General features: G+C 43.2%; 1 protein-coding gene and 1 long non-coding RNA gene across 3 annotated transcripts in view; both read right to left on the bottom strand.

Moving 5' to 3' along the window:
- LOC308335551 overlaps nucleotides 1-17,620 on the bottom strand; it is a 522,414-nt gene that overhangs the window by 229,317 nt on the left and 275,477 nt on the right. The window lies entirely within an intron of this gene.
- Nucleotides 612-17,620, bottom strand: part of stk26 (serine/threonine protein kinase 26) — a 29,055-nt gene continuing 12,046 nt past the window's right edge. The window contains exons 2-12 of one of the 2 annotated variants that reach the window (XM_080791829.1): nucleotides 14,674-14,742; nucleotides 14,377-14,538; nucleotides 13,465-13,521; nucleotides 12,877-12,985; nucleotides 11,826-11,983; nucleotides 7,246-7,431; nucleotides 5,814-5,956; nucleotides 5,504-5,600; nucleotides 4,785-4,850; nucleotides 3,714-3,850; nucleotides 612-2,984 (exon numbers count right to left, since the gene is read on the bottom strand). In XM_080791829.1, coding sequence (XP_080647955.1) covers nucleotides 2,969-2,984; nucleotides 3,714-3,850; nucleotides 4,785-4,850; nucleotides 5,504-5,600; nucleotides 5,814-5,956; nucleotides 7,246-7,431; nucleotides 11,826-11,983; nucleotides 12,877-12,985; nucleotides 13,465-13,521; nucleotides 14,377-14,538; nucleotides 14,674-14,742 — 1,200 coding nt within the window. In that variant the 3' untranslated portion in view covers nucleotides 612-2,968. The remainder of the gene's footprint in view (nucleotides 2,985-3,713; nucleotides 3,851-4,784; nucleotides 4,851-5,503; nucleotides 5,601-5,813; nucleotides 5,957-7,245; nucleotides 7,432-11,825; nucleotides 11,984-12,876; nucleotides 12,986-13,464; nucleotides 13,522-14,376; nucleotides 14,539-14,673; nucleotides 14,743-17,620) is intronic. The other variant, XM_080791830.1, reaches the window with a different exon arrangement.

Here is a 17,620-nt window from a genome sequence, read left to right as displayed (position 1 = left end):
AAGGTGGGGTGCACGGACGTTCAGTGACGTCATGGCGCAAAAGCGTGCCAAAGAAGTGACCTCAGCTCTGAGACCTCGCTCAAACGCCGCTCGAGCCAACAGTGGGAATTACGGCCGACTTCCGGGTGCCACTGAGCAACTTCCATTGAAATGAATGGAGGCGGGGTCGTCCCGTCTGAGCGGTCTATAGATTAGGCCTCCTAAATGGAGCTTATTTTGTTGTTGGAAAACACTACAAACTCCTCACACTTGGGGGCAGTGTTGAGCAGCTAGTGGAGAATATAAAGAGTATGGTAGTTGTTTTCAGTGGTGTAAAGTAAAAAATACGTTATTTTTAAGTGGTGCAACCACTGCCTTACGGAGCTGTGTGTGGCTGGGTGCCTGCCTGCCTGGCTGGGCGGGTGGGTGCGTCTGAGCACGAAAACAGCATGGTTGTTTTTCACCACCTGTGAGCAACCCAACACACACGCACATATTAACTGTATATATGGTGATTTCAGGTGTGCCAGTACAGTAGAGGATACAGTAGATGGAGCCCCACACAACAATAAACCGTATACAACATTCACAGACATACACAGTACATCAAAGACAAGAAAGAACAAAATGGGTATTATTTCAATCAATCTTAAATATTTATTCATAAAACTCTAAATCCCGCTAAAAAAAAAACTGAATTTTTTTAAAATCGTACATCTGTCATTTTTACAACTTCCCCCCTTGACAAAAAAAGCACTTGTGGATCCCTTATGATATATATTCATGTAATATATAAAAAGATGAAAACATACAATGACCAAACGTTACAGTGTCTTTGGTACCCAACAACACCAACACAACCTTCCACTACAGCTCCCTTTCATTGCAGTCACGTGGTTCTCATGGTTACGGAAAAGCGGAAGCATTTTTTGCAATTTTGAGGAAAAACAAACAAACATTCCATGTGTACCAGTGCTGTACCTTTAGCTTAACTTTAACTACACCCCATTAAATAAAGTGAATTTGAAAAGCACAAGCATCTCTTGTGTGCATTTCTGAACCTTACAGTTTGGCATGGTCTATTTTCCAAATGATTCCATAACCAGGAAAACCACGAGAATTCTACCCTCTATTACAGCATTAATAAACAAAAGAAAAAATAAAGTATTTGACACTAGCTATCTATGGTCTAAGTTTACTGAAATGGATCAATTAATAAAATCTCATACTGAAAAAGTAGCTGAAATGAATCTCTAATTATATTTTGTTGAAAATAGATACATTTTAGGGTTGGCATCCTTCAGGATTTTAACAATCGCAGTTCCTTAATGTTTACATGTCGTGAGTGTACAAATGGAACCAAATGGACCCCCCCCCCACACCAGCTGACAGTGTTCCAAATGTGACAGAACACTTCCTCAATGTTGGATTCGGTCCCTCCGCTTTCCTAACCCTAATCAATATATCTTTGTAATTTGAAAATATTCATCTCATGTATATTATGCCTATATAACCATGGTGCAATTTCAGAAATAAGGGAGCCGTCATTCTAAAACAAAAGCAGTCGTGTTGATAACAAAACCAGTGGAATATTGGCATTGGAGAACAAAGCATAATGCTTCACACGACAACGGCGCTTTGCGTTAACGCGTCGTGTTTGATTATTATTATTATTGTATTTTTTTTCTAGAAGCGACGCCACTCGTACTACGCCGTAGAAATTAGGCTTTACGTCTCAAGTGCTACTGAACTGAAAATATACATACAGGTGAAGGCCACATCAGGACTTGACTTTCACTGCTGTTGAGAGGAAAGAAACACACCCAAACTCCCAATAGGCTCCATGCACACACGCCATTTTGGAAAGAACTTGGACCCCTCCGTACTTCCTTCACATGTGTTACCGTCACCGATGATAATAATGACGGCTCTGTTCCATTCTGGTCAAACAGAGTCAGGGTGCTGACACTGGCTCACTGGAAAGACTCTGCTACACCAGTGGGTCTCAAAGTGTCCTTGAGTGGGTTCCAAATGCCCCTGTACGGGCGTGTAACTCTTCAGTGTACACTCAGATATATTGGGGTCCGTGAAATTAAAAGGTTTGAGAACCACTGCACACTAAATGGAACAGTGCCTTAATTAGTATCATCGGTAACACCTGTGAAGGAAGTAGGGAAGGGGCCCGGAAGTAGGAAGAGTTCTTCTGTGTGCATAGAGCCCATTATCATGATTCGTATTTTTTTCAAATCTGGTGACACCTATATACACACATACACAACGGAGACTTGGCATGGTCCCATATAAATATTACGATTTAATAGAAAACGTGTATGGTCCCTTATTCAATTGATATATATATAAAAAAATAACTGCATAGTTTTGTGGGCCAATTAAGTGTTACTAAAAGGCCTGTGAAACCCATTTAGCAAACGTCAAAATGAATTTCCTTATTGCTTTTCAAACGATGGGATGAGAATGTTGTCTGTTTTCACACCGTTTACACACTGAAATATGGCTATTTAACCCATTAAGACTTTGGTTATTCAAATTTAGCAGATCTAAAAGCTCATAGTGCGTTGCTTTGTGCCGTACTATAAGCTTGTAGAACATTTTTAACTCAACTCTTTGCTTCTGGGGGTCCCCGTAATAAAACATTCGTAGAGTCGGCTTCAGCTCTTACTGGGTTAAGGCATTACACAGACATTTTGGAAGGAACTAGGGTCTCCCAACAGCAGTGAACATTATATAGTGTATATTACATGTAGTGTGTGTGTGTGTGTGTGTGTGTGTGTGTGTGTGTGTGTGTGTGTGTGTGTGTGTGTGTGTGTGTGTGTACAGCGAGGAGACATTGCACAGCAAGTCTCCTTTTTTTTTCTTCCTCCACGCCCCCAAACCAGTCTTGGGCTTCAACTGTGACACACAGTCTCTCTCTCTCTTTTGATTTAATCTCTTTTCTTTCCGTCAACCTTTCTCTCCATTCGTCCCTTCTTCAGTCTGTAGAGAATCTGAGAGGAGGCGAGACAAAGGAGACAAAAGCAGCAGCGAGTCAGAAGAGGATTGGTCATTGCTCCAATAGACTAAACGAGAGAGAGAGAGAGAGAGAGAGAGAGAGAGAGAGAGAGAGAGAGAAAAAAGAAAGAGAGAGAAATATCAAAGACACATACTTCCCACAGATAACAATCACCCAAGGACAGTTTGAAAACACATGAATTAAAACAAAAATAAAGTCTCATGACTGAACAGATTATCACATTTATGTAAAATTATGATGTTTTTGTTTTTAACTCTTGAGAGCATAAAATGAATCCAACTGGACCCTTACAGGTCCATTTCACGCTCTCAAGAAGAGTTAAATTATTATTTTTATTAACTACTTAATTTACAAGAAGTCTACACAATTAGCATGTGAAATTATTCTTATTTTGATCGTTGTGCCCCGCTATGGTACCACAACAATACAGCATGGAATTGTATTTAATATATATTTGGATCTGAGAGGCAACATCTCAAATACAGAATAAATAATGGACTTTGACATGAAAACGGTTGAAAACCACTGCTCTAATCTTTAAATAATAACCGAAAACATGCCATCTAGCATTGAGAAGGGTAAGCTCTTTTACATTTTGATCGACCGAGACTGAGAGATGATAAGAGTAAAAATCCAAAAAACAATCTCTGTCAGACTTGCCCGAGGCTAGGAGAAAATCAGAGAGAGAATGAGAGATACATACTTCTGAAACCTGGCGATAATGTGTGTGACCATCCTATCCGTGATGCCCGGACAGACGTCCTCTGCCAATCGGATGTTGCGCTCCAACTCCTCGATAGCCAACCGCTGCTCAGAATGGTCCTTGTGCTGCTGTTTCAACTACACAGAAAGAGGATAAAGACGTTTACTCCTTTCTTTTACAGAACTGAAATAACAATTTGCTGTTCTTTTCGTTTTTTTTTTTTTACTTAAATTTTTATCCCACAATTTTGTAACCCAGTTTTATTTTCACCCAGTGCCAATTATCTAATGTAATCCTGGGCGCTACACTTCCTCTGCCAACCTGGGGGGGGGCAGCGGACTGACCTCATGCCTCCTTCTATGCATGAGGAGTCCAAGCTGCTTCTTTTCACCTGACAGGGGGGAATTTCCCCGGCCGGACGTAGCGTGTGGAAGGGACACGTTATTCCGACCAGTTCCTTTCCCCTCCATCAGGCGCCCCGGCTGGCCAGGGGGAGGTAGTTTTAGAGACCAGGATTACTGCATGTTTTTGTGAGGGTATCTACCCTAGGGGACACGGGGAGAACATGCAAACTCCACACAGAAAGGCCCTTTCGCCAACCCCCGCCTCGGGTATAGGCACTGATGACGCGGAGGAGGGAACACGCCGCCAGTGCCCACAGCGTCCCCAGCGGGAATCGAACCCAGGACCTTCTAGCTGTGAGGCGACAGCACTACCAATTGTGCCACCGTGCCCCCTGTGCTGTTCTTTTCGTTTAAGTACATTTCTGTACATTGACAGTGGAGAGAGATGGGGAAGGACACGCAGCATTTATCCATTTATCTTGGAGTATTATGAACGCAGATTGCGTTTTTGACAAGCTTCATTCACGGCCCATCACTAAAGTGATGATGATCGCGGTTACAGAATGTATGTTTCAGGTAAAATAAAAGAAGATAGGGGCGGGACACACAGACAAAAATAAAAAAAAGAACGGTGCTGAGTGAATTAACCCATTATTTAGAGACTGGAGGGTAGAGGAACTTAAAGAAAGGAAGAGTAGACTGTGGTTGGTGTGTGCAGCATACTGACCTCAGTGAAGACAGGAGAGATGACGGTGGTCAGACTGGTGGATTTGAGCAGCTGCTCCTGACTCTGCTGTGACGATGAGACCGGCCAGGAGCAAGAAGACAGGAAGACAAGCGTTTTGATTTAAATTATGGTGATTTGGTGTAGGGGCTGCAACCAACCCATTTAGACCTGAGGCAACATTCTAAAAAATATATCTTATTCAAAAATGACACGCACGCTTGCGTGTGTATAGATTGAAGGTATAACAATGTATAGGTTGCAATAGGTCTAAATGGCTTAATTGAAGACATTGAATAAATAGTTTATTAAAATATTAATTAATACAATAAAATAATCCATCTTTATTTTGGGCATGTCATTGTAGGCTGACATTTAAAAAATAAACTGTCTTGTGGGGAAGGATGGTGGAAGGATGGGGGAGTTGAGAGGAGTTGTGGGGAAACATAAAACCAAAGGGTTGTATTATCTTTGTACATTTTTTATAAAATGTCATGTATACTCTTTGAATACATTTTGCTTAAAAAAAACAGTGAATTTAGCAGATCTACAAACAGTGTATTCTGAGCTTGCAGAGACAATTTTCACCATTTTTGCACAAGGAAACGTGCTTGATTAATCGGAAAAGATTGAATAATCACTAAGAAAATCAACGCAGCCCTAAAAGCATGTCAGAATGGTACATACACACACACACACACACACACACACACTGCACTGACCGTTCCATTGAGGACCTTCCGTCCATCAGGTTTCTTCTTGCGGACCGTGGTGAAGGACCACTCTGGAGACTGACTGTTCTCCTTGTTACTGGACTCACTGGCACACACACACACACACACACACACACAAAATACAGTGAACATCAACAATTACATAATCCAAACTTTTTCATGTCAAGGACCCCCAAATTGACACTCATTATCCCGCAGACCCCCCATTAGAAGATATATATATACAGTATAGTATGCCAAGGAAGCCCCATAAGAGAAGATGTTTACAGCTCTGGTAGTGATTTTCATTTCCAGGTACCTGTCGGAATCGTCTGAGCTGCTGTCGCTGTGTCCCTCGTCTTTCCAGCGTCTGTACCTGTCGATCAGCTCGCTGAGGTACGACGTCTTCTTACAGTGTTTGACGATGAACTTATGTTTCAGCAGCTCTTTAGCTGTAGGCCTCTGTAGGACACACACACACACACACACACACACACGCACGCACACGTTTAGTGAATGATGCACATGTGTCACTTTATGCTCTGTCTTTTTGTTCACGTTCTTTGTTTTTTTTACAATGCCTACATTTTTAGGCATGCATTACTATTTTGAAAAACAGCTCGGCTATTTGAACCATTTAAAAAACAATAATGAAAATAGTCAAAGATACTTTAAAAAGATTATGCATAATTATTTCTCCTATGGGAGACAAATCCATTCCTCTATATTTACTCTTCAAGGTTCAACATTGACTTCATAATTGGCTGTGTTTAATGAAATGATTTAATAAATAATTTGACTAGTCCCCCTCCCGACAGACGGCTCACACCGAAAAGCACTGAAAAGCACTGCCTCCCTCCCTTGCATTTAGAATTTGCAGTCACGTAGAATAGATAACTCCTACTGGAAACTAAATTAAATTAAGCCAGCAATTCAGCAATTCTGCTTAACATGAAATGGGAGTTTAAAAAAAAAATATATAATTTGGAATAGAAATTACATGATGACAACATCCTGTGCTGGACATTTAAGAGGCAGAAAGAAGTACATTTTGGAGGAGTTTTTAAATGTAAATCTGTTTGACAGGCAGATTCTTTACATGGTTACAGTTCACCACCAGAGGGTGACAAAATGCAGATATTTTAAAGAAGGAACTGCCTGTGTGTAACATCCTGTTGAACTCAACAGTCTACAAACTCTCTCTCAACATCACACTTTCTCTTTTTCCCTCTCTCAATCGCTTTCCTTCTTGTGTGTGTGGTTTTCAAACTGGCACTGTGTGTGTGTGTGTGTGTGTGTGTGTGTGTGTGTGTGTGTGTGTGTGTGTGTTTTTGCAGGATTAATATAAAGATCACGATCAAAACACCTATGCGATCTCATTTCTAAATTTGTTACAAGTTGGCTGTCCAATTCATTTTAATTACTCTTACTGTATGCTTTTGCTACACAAGAGACTTTAAGAGGTTTAACACTTTGATGTTGTCTCTTTAAAGCCACAGTAGGTGGCTCCAGGTGACACATTGTGAATGACTGTACATGTCATGTACATGTAATGTATAGCATGTACATGTAATGTTCAGCAACTACAGACTAAAGACAATACATATTTTCATGCAAACGATGAGAATCGTGATCTCAATTCTTCGTGATGCTCACATTTGAGCAAGAATCGTGCAGTATGCGCGCGCGTGTGTGTGTGTGTGTGTGTGTGTGTACGTGCGTGCATGCGTGCGTGTTCTATCCTAACTTACGAATGCAGGGTCCTTGTTCAGGCAGGTTTCTGTGAACTCTTTAAAGCTCTTGGAGAAGTCTCCCGTCAGGGTGGGGGGGCTGGACTTGGGGATGTGGAACAGCACCCTCATTGGATGCATGTCCGAGTTGGGAGGCTCGCCTTTGGCCAGCTCTATGGCTGTTATGCCCAGGGACCAGATGTCAGCCTAGGAGAGAGAGAGAGAGAGACACACGCACACATTGGCTGGGTTTCCCTTTGAAAATGTGGGTCGCACGTAACTGCAGCGCATGCACACATGCCCTCTCGGCCGCACACAGAAGCCTGCATGGCAGTCAATCGGGCACTATGTCCTTTTTTGGGAAACACGACATTATAGACATAGACAACCTAGACTAGAGCACAGGACATTTAGAAGCAAACCCGTTTTTCCTAATGTTCTTTTGGGCCCATCGCTGAGCGCATCTGAGCGCAGACAGCAGCGCAAAACTGCAGTGTTTTTATGTGTTAAGCAATTGATTAATGTACTTGTCCTCATATATCGATGAGGGCTTCAGTCCACTCATTCGACCACGTCTATCCACGGTTGCGCTCCGTAAAATATGCCCTCTCCGTCTCCAACTGTGTTTCGTCATCATTCATCCGCCACATTATTTGCTTAATTTCCTTTATCTGATGCGGGTTGCATTCACATGCAGTTAATCGAAGTCAGGTGTGCATGGAAGCGAAGTGAAACGCTTTTTTTTTTTGGCGAAGTAGAATACCGTTCTATCACACCTTCACACCTGCAAGGCGAAGCACACTTTCCGACAATCGTTTAATTAAAGAGTGAAGAGAGCCTACCATCAGCTGTCCATTATTATTAAATTTAATTTCAGAGGCGAAGTGATGTCGGAAAGGTAAATGTAGGCCTATATGAAAACACTACTGTCCCATTATGCAAGTGAATTAAATAAAATAACATTCGATTGTGGGTTAATAAATATAGGCCTATACAAGGAGGTTAAATGGGAGGCTATTGTGCAGTCAAAGTTACCAATACAAGCCAATTAATTCAGCATTCTTTTATTGACCAGTCAGGCCGGCCTGGTAGGCGTACCAGGCTGCACTTCATTTCAGCGCCTTATAAGGAAAGTTGCGTGGCACAGAAAATCTATGTTCACAGTGAAAGGGATGTCTTGTTGAAGACTGCCCCTAAGAACCACACGCCCACTCGCTACGAGTGGGCGAATGTTCTTCCCTTTCGGAAATACAGCCATTGTCTGTCGCCTCGCATCACCTGTTATTATGGTACAAAAGCATTATTCAACCCGTTCCCATAATATCGTTAATCGCAGTGGTTTTTGTAGACAATTACTAGTCAACCGAAATGTCATAATGATGACACAGCCCTAGCAACACGGCGTACAAACTAGCTGTTGGATGAACTTGAGTCAGCCTACTGACCATATGTCCACACACACACACACACCCCTATGCAAACAGGCACTCTCACAAGGAAACCTACAGACAGGTGCGCCGTCTGCACACGCTTACGCACTCATGCCTACACGCGCTACTCTCTCTCTCTGCCACACACACACACACACACACACACACACACACACACACACACACACACACACCACTGTTGGACTGGCAAACTCAATAGCCATATGTCAGCCTAACACAAACACACACAGTGTGTGGACAGTATCATATTACATTACAAAGCCAAGTCACCGTTTGACAGTTACAAGCCTGCTCTATTACACCCAACAGCCATATGTCAACCACCACCCACCCACGCACGCACGTGCGCGCACGCACGCATTTTGAGAACCCCTGCTCAACAGCACGGATATACGGGTCCATTTTAACCTCTCTGGTCCAGATAAACAGTGAGGATGTCGGTGGTGGTGGTGGTGGTGGTACAGGTTGCTTGTAATAAAGCCGGTGGTGGTTGCGGTGTCGGGGTGAACCCAAGGTTGACAGGAAGAAATCCCTCAAGGAGAGAAAGCCTTGGGAGTTCGGCACAGCACATTGAACTGCCAAACAGGGGGAAGAAATAAGAATGGTCCGACTGGACATCCATCACGACACAGTGGCCAGGGGCATTTCCTCCCAGTGCTCTGCTCCAACCTTTTAGCAATCAGAGGCCTCTTTTCCCACCAAAACAACTTCTTGGTGCTTTCACGGAAACCGGCCGCGGACCGGCTTGCATTTCCGTTACACCAGGTTTTAAGCAGAACCATTGTAATTGGGGCAGGAGGCATACATTAATGGTTAGAGCAGTGGTTCCCAAACGTTTTAGCCCAAGACCCAAAAGACAAATTAGACGTTTGCTAGAGACCCAAATGAGAACCACCGTCTAACACAACTGTGTGTATGACACATTTGTTCAATATGCATGCGCGCCGCGTGTGCGCACGCACACACAGTGCCACTTTGAAAACCAAAGCCAGTTTGGGCACTTGGGGGGTGTGGTTCACATTTTCAACACACTGACATTTGTATAATAACATGCATACATATGAGCATGTGTATGTGTGTGTTTATTTTGTGTCTCTACACCACAGGGTATAGAGACATAAGGGCGCCGAAAAGAATCACGCCCACAACTCTTCTGACTTCGGACTTCTGGTCCGGGAGAATGATGTACTGCAGGCCAGCCCATAGAAGACCATTGAAATTAATCTGTAGTTGGCCTACTTTAAAAAAAATCACTATAATTGATTTGAATAATGACGGAAATAATAAGGTCATGAATACAAGCGGCCGAAATGACATCTCCTTTTGAGATAGGGTGAGAAGTTCAGTCACACGAGAGAGACTCGGAGTAGAGTCGCTGCTTCTTTGCCTGGAAAGGAGCCAGCTTAGGAGGTTCGGGCATCTGCTTAGGATGCCTCTCGAGCGTCTCCCTAGAGAGGTCCTCGACGCACGTCCCACTGGGAGGAGACCCCCAGGCAGACCAAGGATGAGTTGGAGGGATTACATTACTGGCCTTGGAATGCCTCGGGATCCCTCAGGAAGTTAGTAAAGTTGCTCTGGAGAGGGAAGTCTGGAGCTCTCTGGTGGAGCCCCCGCGACCCGACTACGGATCCATAAGATGGAAGGATGGATGGTTAGTAAAAGAAATAGTTAATTTTCCAGAAACAAATAGGCTATAAAATGAAACGCAAATGTCTCTGGGTATCGTAAATCTCAAGGGATGCAACCGTGACTTATATAACATCCGCTTTAACTTTAGATTAGTGTGTGTTGACACACTAACACACTGATGGAGTATATTATAGTACATTCTATATTGAGCCTCAGTAATCAACCAGTGAAATTAGGGTATTTTGTGATGCCTCTCATAGAGATTGCATTGACAGCTGCTGTACACCGTTCTAACGGACCAGAAGCGGTCTCAATTGTGGACGGGATTTTGTAGTCACCCGTGTGCGTCTATGTTGACATGTTTTAATATCATTCACATTCACACACGTGGCCTTTGGAAAACACACACGCCACAATGAAAGTGCACTGCCCGCATTAATCCCTACACACCAGTTGACACAGAAACCGCATCTAGGGACACATTACTTACACATACACACACACACCGTGCACAATATTTCCAAAACAATCCAGACCCGGCAGGCAAAAACACACACACACAGCTTATGACCTTGCCAAAGCTCAGCCTTAAAAACACACACACAGACACACACACACACACACACACACACACACACACGCACGCACGCAGGCAGGCACACACGCACGCACGCAAGTCACAGGGAAAGCTTCTGTCTGTGCTTGTTTTGTCTGCTGCACTTAGAAACTGGCCTGACAGAGAATGTTCCTAAACTGCACACAGTCAAACCCTTACTTCTCCTGACAGGGAATGTGCCCATACACAGTCAAACCCTTACTTCTCCTGGCAGGGAATGTGCCCATATACAGTCAAATCCTTACTTCTCCTGACAGGGAATGTGCCCATATACACAGTCAAATCCTTACTTCTCCTGACAGGGAATGTGCCCATATAACAGTCAAATCCTATTACCGTACTGCTCAGTTAACTCAAAAGGACCTTTTACACAGGTCTATTTAGTGCCAGCGTTGAATTGACACTGAGCACTTTTACTGTAGGATTTGAACAGCCACATTCATTGGCTCATGTCATCTGTTGTCAGGCTGAGACAAACTATATAAAAAAATATTAACTCTTCAGGAAAAGGAAAAAAAAAGAAATACTGCCAAAGCGTTACTTTGTACAATTTGCAGGTACTGTAACTTCTATCAATAAAGGCAAAAAGGCCCGGACGGTTAGCTCAACGGTCTGGGCACCTAGGCTGCCAAGCCAGCCGGACGGCGTGCCGCGGGTTCGACTCCCGAGCCCGACGGCCTTTGCCGCGTGTCACTCCACATCTCTCTCCCCATTTCCTGTCTAATTACTGTATCCTATCAATAAGGCAAAAAACGCCAAAAAAAATATCTTAAACTAAATAAAGGCAAAAAAGCTCCAAAAGAATATATAAAAAAGTTTGCTGTGAAAGAATATATACAGTATATTAAAAGATTTGCACAATTTTTCTAAAAGAGCAGCTCTACAAGCTCATAGTGTGGAACTACCTTGGAGTCATAGGCAGACTGCTGGATGACCTCGGGAGCCATCCAGAACGGAGTTCCCACAAACGTCTCCCTCTTTATCTGAGTGTCCGTCAGCTGGCCGGCCACGCCGAAGTCCGCCAGCTTCACCTGACCGTGTTCCGACAGCAGCACGTTAGCAGCTGCGTGGAGAGGGGGGGTGAGGGGGGAGTGAGAGAAAGAGTTATTATCTAAACTCTAAACAATTATGTTTAGAGCAAGAAAAAAAGCTATTGCCAGGTAACATACAAAGAATGTTCGGTGATAGAATGGTGGGTTGCAATTTAAGACGAGAGCTTAATTTCAAAGTACATTGTGCTAACTCAGCAAAAGAACATTAAAAAGTATGGGCAATTCAATTTGAATAGTGAATTTGTGGAGTTTGGAGTGAGTACGGAGGTGCAAATCAGTCCACACATGAATCATTTTAGGAGGGCATATAAAACTTCATATTTGGTACTTGGACGAGGAGGGGCGGTGTTGACCCATTGAGTCAACACAGCTCTGTCTCAAGTACTAGCGTCTTTGTTGCAAGTGGCCCTTCGTGGGCCTGTGGAGGTTTTATTGTTAGCCGAGATTGTTTTTATTGCTCCATTTGCATGTCTTTCTTTAAGAAATAAGTAGATATGCTAAGGTTTTTGTAAATACTTAAAAAACAATGTTTGGCATTCTTTTTTCTGGGTGGACAATCTTACCAGATACGAAGACCTAGCCCTAAATGACCATTAGAGGTCTGTAACTCTGAGTGTACAAATGGAACCAAATGGATCCATAAGCTCCATTTGGTTCCATTTGTACACTCAAGAGTTTTCCCTTTTATTTCTTCATGAAATTACTGAAAATAAATCATTCAATTAGTTATTTAATTCACGTTTTCTTTTATTTGTATTTATTTATCTGTAAAACAAAGGGACCCATAAATGGGTTTCCGACCCAGTGTGTATTAGAGCAGAGCGTTCCCAACCGTAGTATACCGTTGATGTCTCCGACCCAGTGTGTATTAGAGCAGAGCGTTCACAACCGTAGTATACTGTACCTTTGATGTCTCTGTGGATCTTCTTCTCAGAGTGCAGGTAGTCCAGTCCCTTCAGGATCTCCTTCAGCATGGTGGCGATCTGGAGCTCATCGAACGGACCTGCTCTCAACTGCACGCACACGCACACACACACACGCACACACGCACACACACACACACACACACACACACACACACACACACACACACACACACACACACACACACACACACACACACACACACACACACACACACACACCACAACAATTAGACACATGTAAAATAAAGTTGATTTGTGAAGCATTGTGAAAGGAGCACACAGCAGCGCTCATTCTTAACTCATGTATTGCCAAGGATAACTTTTGATGACTTTCCCCCCCAATGGACCCGACTGTTAAGGATGACTTTGACGATTTTTTGTTTATTTTATTGCAGACCAAAAGGTTATTTTGAGAGCAAATTGCCCTGATGTGTTTTTATTGGCGGTATGATAACTGTATATGCTGTCAGCGGGACTCGGCTCCGCCTCGTCACTTGTCGTGCCAATAATCACGGTGAAGCACACCCTCTTGTGTAATTATTGCTTAAATAAACTCTAGCACTCACCAAGTCCAACGCCGAACCACCGCCCAAATACTCCATAATGATCCATAGTTTACTGCCCTGAGAGTGAGAGAGACAGAGAGAGGTTTTATTCTGTTCATTCATAAAGTTGCGCAAATTTATCCTAATAATCCAAAATAATCAAAGCCTATATAGCTCCCTTTTTACCAAAAATAAATAAATATATTAACATTTATTTCCCTGAACGGATATGACGAACACACGACAACTTCTTTTCTCTGGCTTTTGGGAGGTGTAGTTCCAGACTCTACAGTATATACTAGCATTCTGAGATTCTGAAATAATTGTGTGGATTACGCAAGACTACCTCTTACTCAACATTAATAAACAGATTTCACTCCAGTTGCCAGAAGTGCTGTGCACTGGAGCAATTGTTTACCTCCTCCACTATGACCTCGCACACACACACACAAACACACAGCATTCTGACATGATTCATGGCAAAACGCACGCATGCACGCACACACGCACGCTCTGATTGCCAGTAAAAACAGTCCCAACAATAATTGGCACATTGTCCAGGTTAAGTGCTCTTGTAGACACTTGACTATCATCAAATACTGAAAACCAAAAGCCTTTTCCTTATTATAGATTTGACAATTGAGGCATTAACAAGGCTCACTTATCCACTGCAGCTTACACTAACAACAGGGTAAGTGGTCACGTCGTAAAAAGAGTGCCAAGATAAGAGGAATTTAGCCATTTATCCAGCAATTTAGAAGTGTGGATCAGAGAATGAACTCATGAATGTGAACAAACGGCAAGGTAAATAGTATTAGTCACTTAAGTCCAGTGCAAAGAGCACAATTTAGTGCCTCAGAGAAACTACTAGGATACCAACCAGGTACACAAATAGGTAAATAAAATCAAGTGCACACTAGCTCACACACTTACCTTGAGATAGGAACCATAATACTTGGTGATGTAGGGACTGTCGCACTGACTGAGGACTGTTATCTCCTGCTGAATGTCTTCGATCTCGTCCTCTGCCTCCTCCAAGTCGATGGTCTTAATGGCTACAACGCTCTGTGTACGATTATCTATTCCTTTAAACACCTAGGAGAAGGGAAGAGAAGAGAAGGGAAGAGATCTTACTGGTAGGTACTTACCGTTGCGTAATTTACCATTACAATTTAAGCATTTAGCGGACAATCTTAATCCAGAGCGATTTACAGTAATCACGTCACGTACCTCTCCAAAAGATCCTTTTCCAATTCGATCCAACTTTGTGAATAATTCCTCTGGATCAATATGTGAACTCTGGAGAGGAGAGAGGACAAATTGGCAATTATAAAACATTACTCAAATACTCATTAACTGATAATGATTTACACTCAGTCATTAAGGTCCATTATTCCTCAACCCACAGTGACACACACACACACACACACACACACACACACACACACACACACACACACACTCACGCATGACGCAAATACACAGCCAGTAACGGATGACCCATAATATGGTCCACTGTTAAACTCTCAGATATCGATACTTGACAACATTTACTGGGATATTTCACATTAAAATGTTTTTAGGGCAATTTTAATGACTTGATTCTCGGAAGACTAGCCGATGGGCAAATACAAATCTAAATGAATCACCGAAAACAGTGTCCTCATTGACTTACACGGTACAGTGAGACAACTCTTAAAATCAGTCTTTTAGCACATAAACAACCGTAAACAAACAAGTACAAACAAATGTAACTGAAGATTTCTGCACTCATTGACAAATGATCTGTCAAAACATCGGTAAGCAGTGGTGTTATGACTACATACATACAGTACATACATGTGGCGAATCACTCGTTTCCGTAAACATAATTGATACAATGACCGTCAAATATTTCAATCCGATAGACCGACGTCTGTGATATGATACGAGACGCATGATCTATTCCTATGCATTCTGTTCTTATATATCTTCTGGTCACATCATGTGTCCAGTACTGTATGTGTATAGTATTCTTTATGAATTAAACTTCATAACTTGTCGTGTGATACTATCGGTGGTTCATGTGTTCTCCTCGCACAACCAAAACAACACTCACCACCCTTAGTTAGATGGACACTCTTAAAAAGGACCACAGGTGGTCTCTAGGACTCTGCAAAAATCGATTCGGGATCGGACCCAAAAACCAGGGATCAGTCTCTCTCCAGTCTCCAAAGAATGTCACACTGATCTGAAACAACCCTAACAGTGCGTTTTAACAGCGGATGAGCTATCGGGCGATGTTCCTCCGCCCACTTTTTGACTATTGGCCGTACACCATCGGCGGTAGTCGCCGGGTCCCATAGACAAATAATGCACTTCCGGAAAATGTGTCTGTCCCACGCTGTTAAAACGTACTTGGGGCCCGGGGGCTAAATGGCTCCTTGACAAAGATTGGTTCAATCTCTCTACGTTCAGATCCCTGTCATTGAGAGCAGTAATGAGGGAACCGTTTGCAGCATTGCCATCGTTGTCTCAGCAGGCAGCCGTTTATGCAAGTCAGAACACACACACACACACACACACACACACACACACACTGATCTAACAAATAAATAGGGAACAGGGTTTGCAGCACGCTGCATCCTTGCCTCAACAGTGGTTACACAAGCACACACACACACACACACACACACACACTGACAGATCTTTCCCGTTGCTCTCGGACTCGGTAGAAGTAGAGCTGTTCTCAACACACCAACACACTGACCCGCACACACACACGCACGCAAGGGACAGCAGGGTTTGCAAGTGTCTGTAAACACACACACACACACACACACACACACACACACACACACACCACAGAGTCGCCACACCCTGACAGTAAATATAGTGGTGAGTGTCTAATCATAATGCAGGCCTGGTAGAGAGAGAGAGAGAGAGAGAGAGAGAGAGCAGCATGGCAAAGAGACTGGTTGAGCGAACGTGTGTGTGTGTGTGTGTGTGTGTGTGTGTGTGTGTGTGTGTGTGTGTGTGTGTGATAGAGAGAGAGAGTTACAAAGAGAGCACAGAAGCTACAGAGAAAGACAAGGAGGTGGTTGAGAGGAAAAGTTTAAGAGAGGGAGGATCAGAAGTATGAGGTTTTTTATTTTATTCATGTACGTTTTGACCTTTCGTTACCCTGGGGAGGTTTCGCTGAGAACAAACTCTTCTTTTTCAATGGAACGCCCTGCACGCGCGCACACACACACACACACACACACACACACACACACACACACCCCCTCAGCCCAGTACAACCACAACCACTGAGCAGTTCTACTCTATTGGAGCAGTTGGGCGTTCAGAACCTTGCTCAGGGGCATACACAAATAATTGCGATTGACAATCTTGTCCAATCTCATCCTAGGCAGAGGAGTTAAGATGATGACACCGACTGTGTCCAATTGATCACTGGAAGAAGCAGAAAAAGAAGATAAAACTTCATGCCGAGCGTTCCATACCGATTTAACCGCCGTGCGGGTCAAACGGTAAATCTCTTCTTATTTTTGTATATATATTATTATTATTTTGTCTGTTGTAGATGATGTGGAAAATAAGTCCACAGAATGTTGTCGCTCTGTGGCCTCCGCCTCGACCAGAACAGCGTTTGACCCCTCCTACCTTCTTTAAGTGTACTCACTGTAAAGTCACACCACAACCAGGCCAAATATAGCCACCTTGTCGTTGTCACACCTGGACCCAATGAGGAAGTCCAGCATGCTGTGTACACATACGGTATAACCGTTATGATGTAATTGTTATTGGTCAACTGTAATGATGTCATTAACATTACCATGATAGTGGTTGAACTTTCAACCTCTTTCATCATGTCATGCCTACTCCACACACACACACACACACACACACACACACACACACACACACACAATATGACAAAGTCCTAGCATGATATTGTGTGAAGCAAAGGAGCATACAGTGGCGCTCAGGACACCTGGGGACATCAACCTTCTAGGAAGGCGGAATGTTTGTGTGTGCCATTTTTAACCCTGAAGCCAAAAATAGCTACTATTTTCCGTGTGTGACACAGACACGCAACTAATCAGACAGGCATAGCTTTAAACCCAGCCCCTAAACTGAATGACCAAACCTAAGCCCAGTGACTGCAGCAGGGCCCAGACGCTGTGGGGACCCA

Source organism: Protomyctophum bolini, assembly GCF_963924005.1.
Source record: "Protomyctophum bolini genome assembly, chromosome: 20".
NCBI classification, from domain to species: domain Eukaryota; kingdom Metazoa; phylum Chordata; class Actinopteri; order Myctophiformes; family Myctophidae; genus Protomyctophum; species Protomyctophum bolini.
This window is presented reverse-complemented; position numbering and strand designations above follow the sequence as displayed.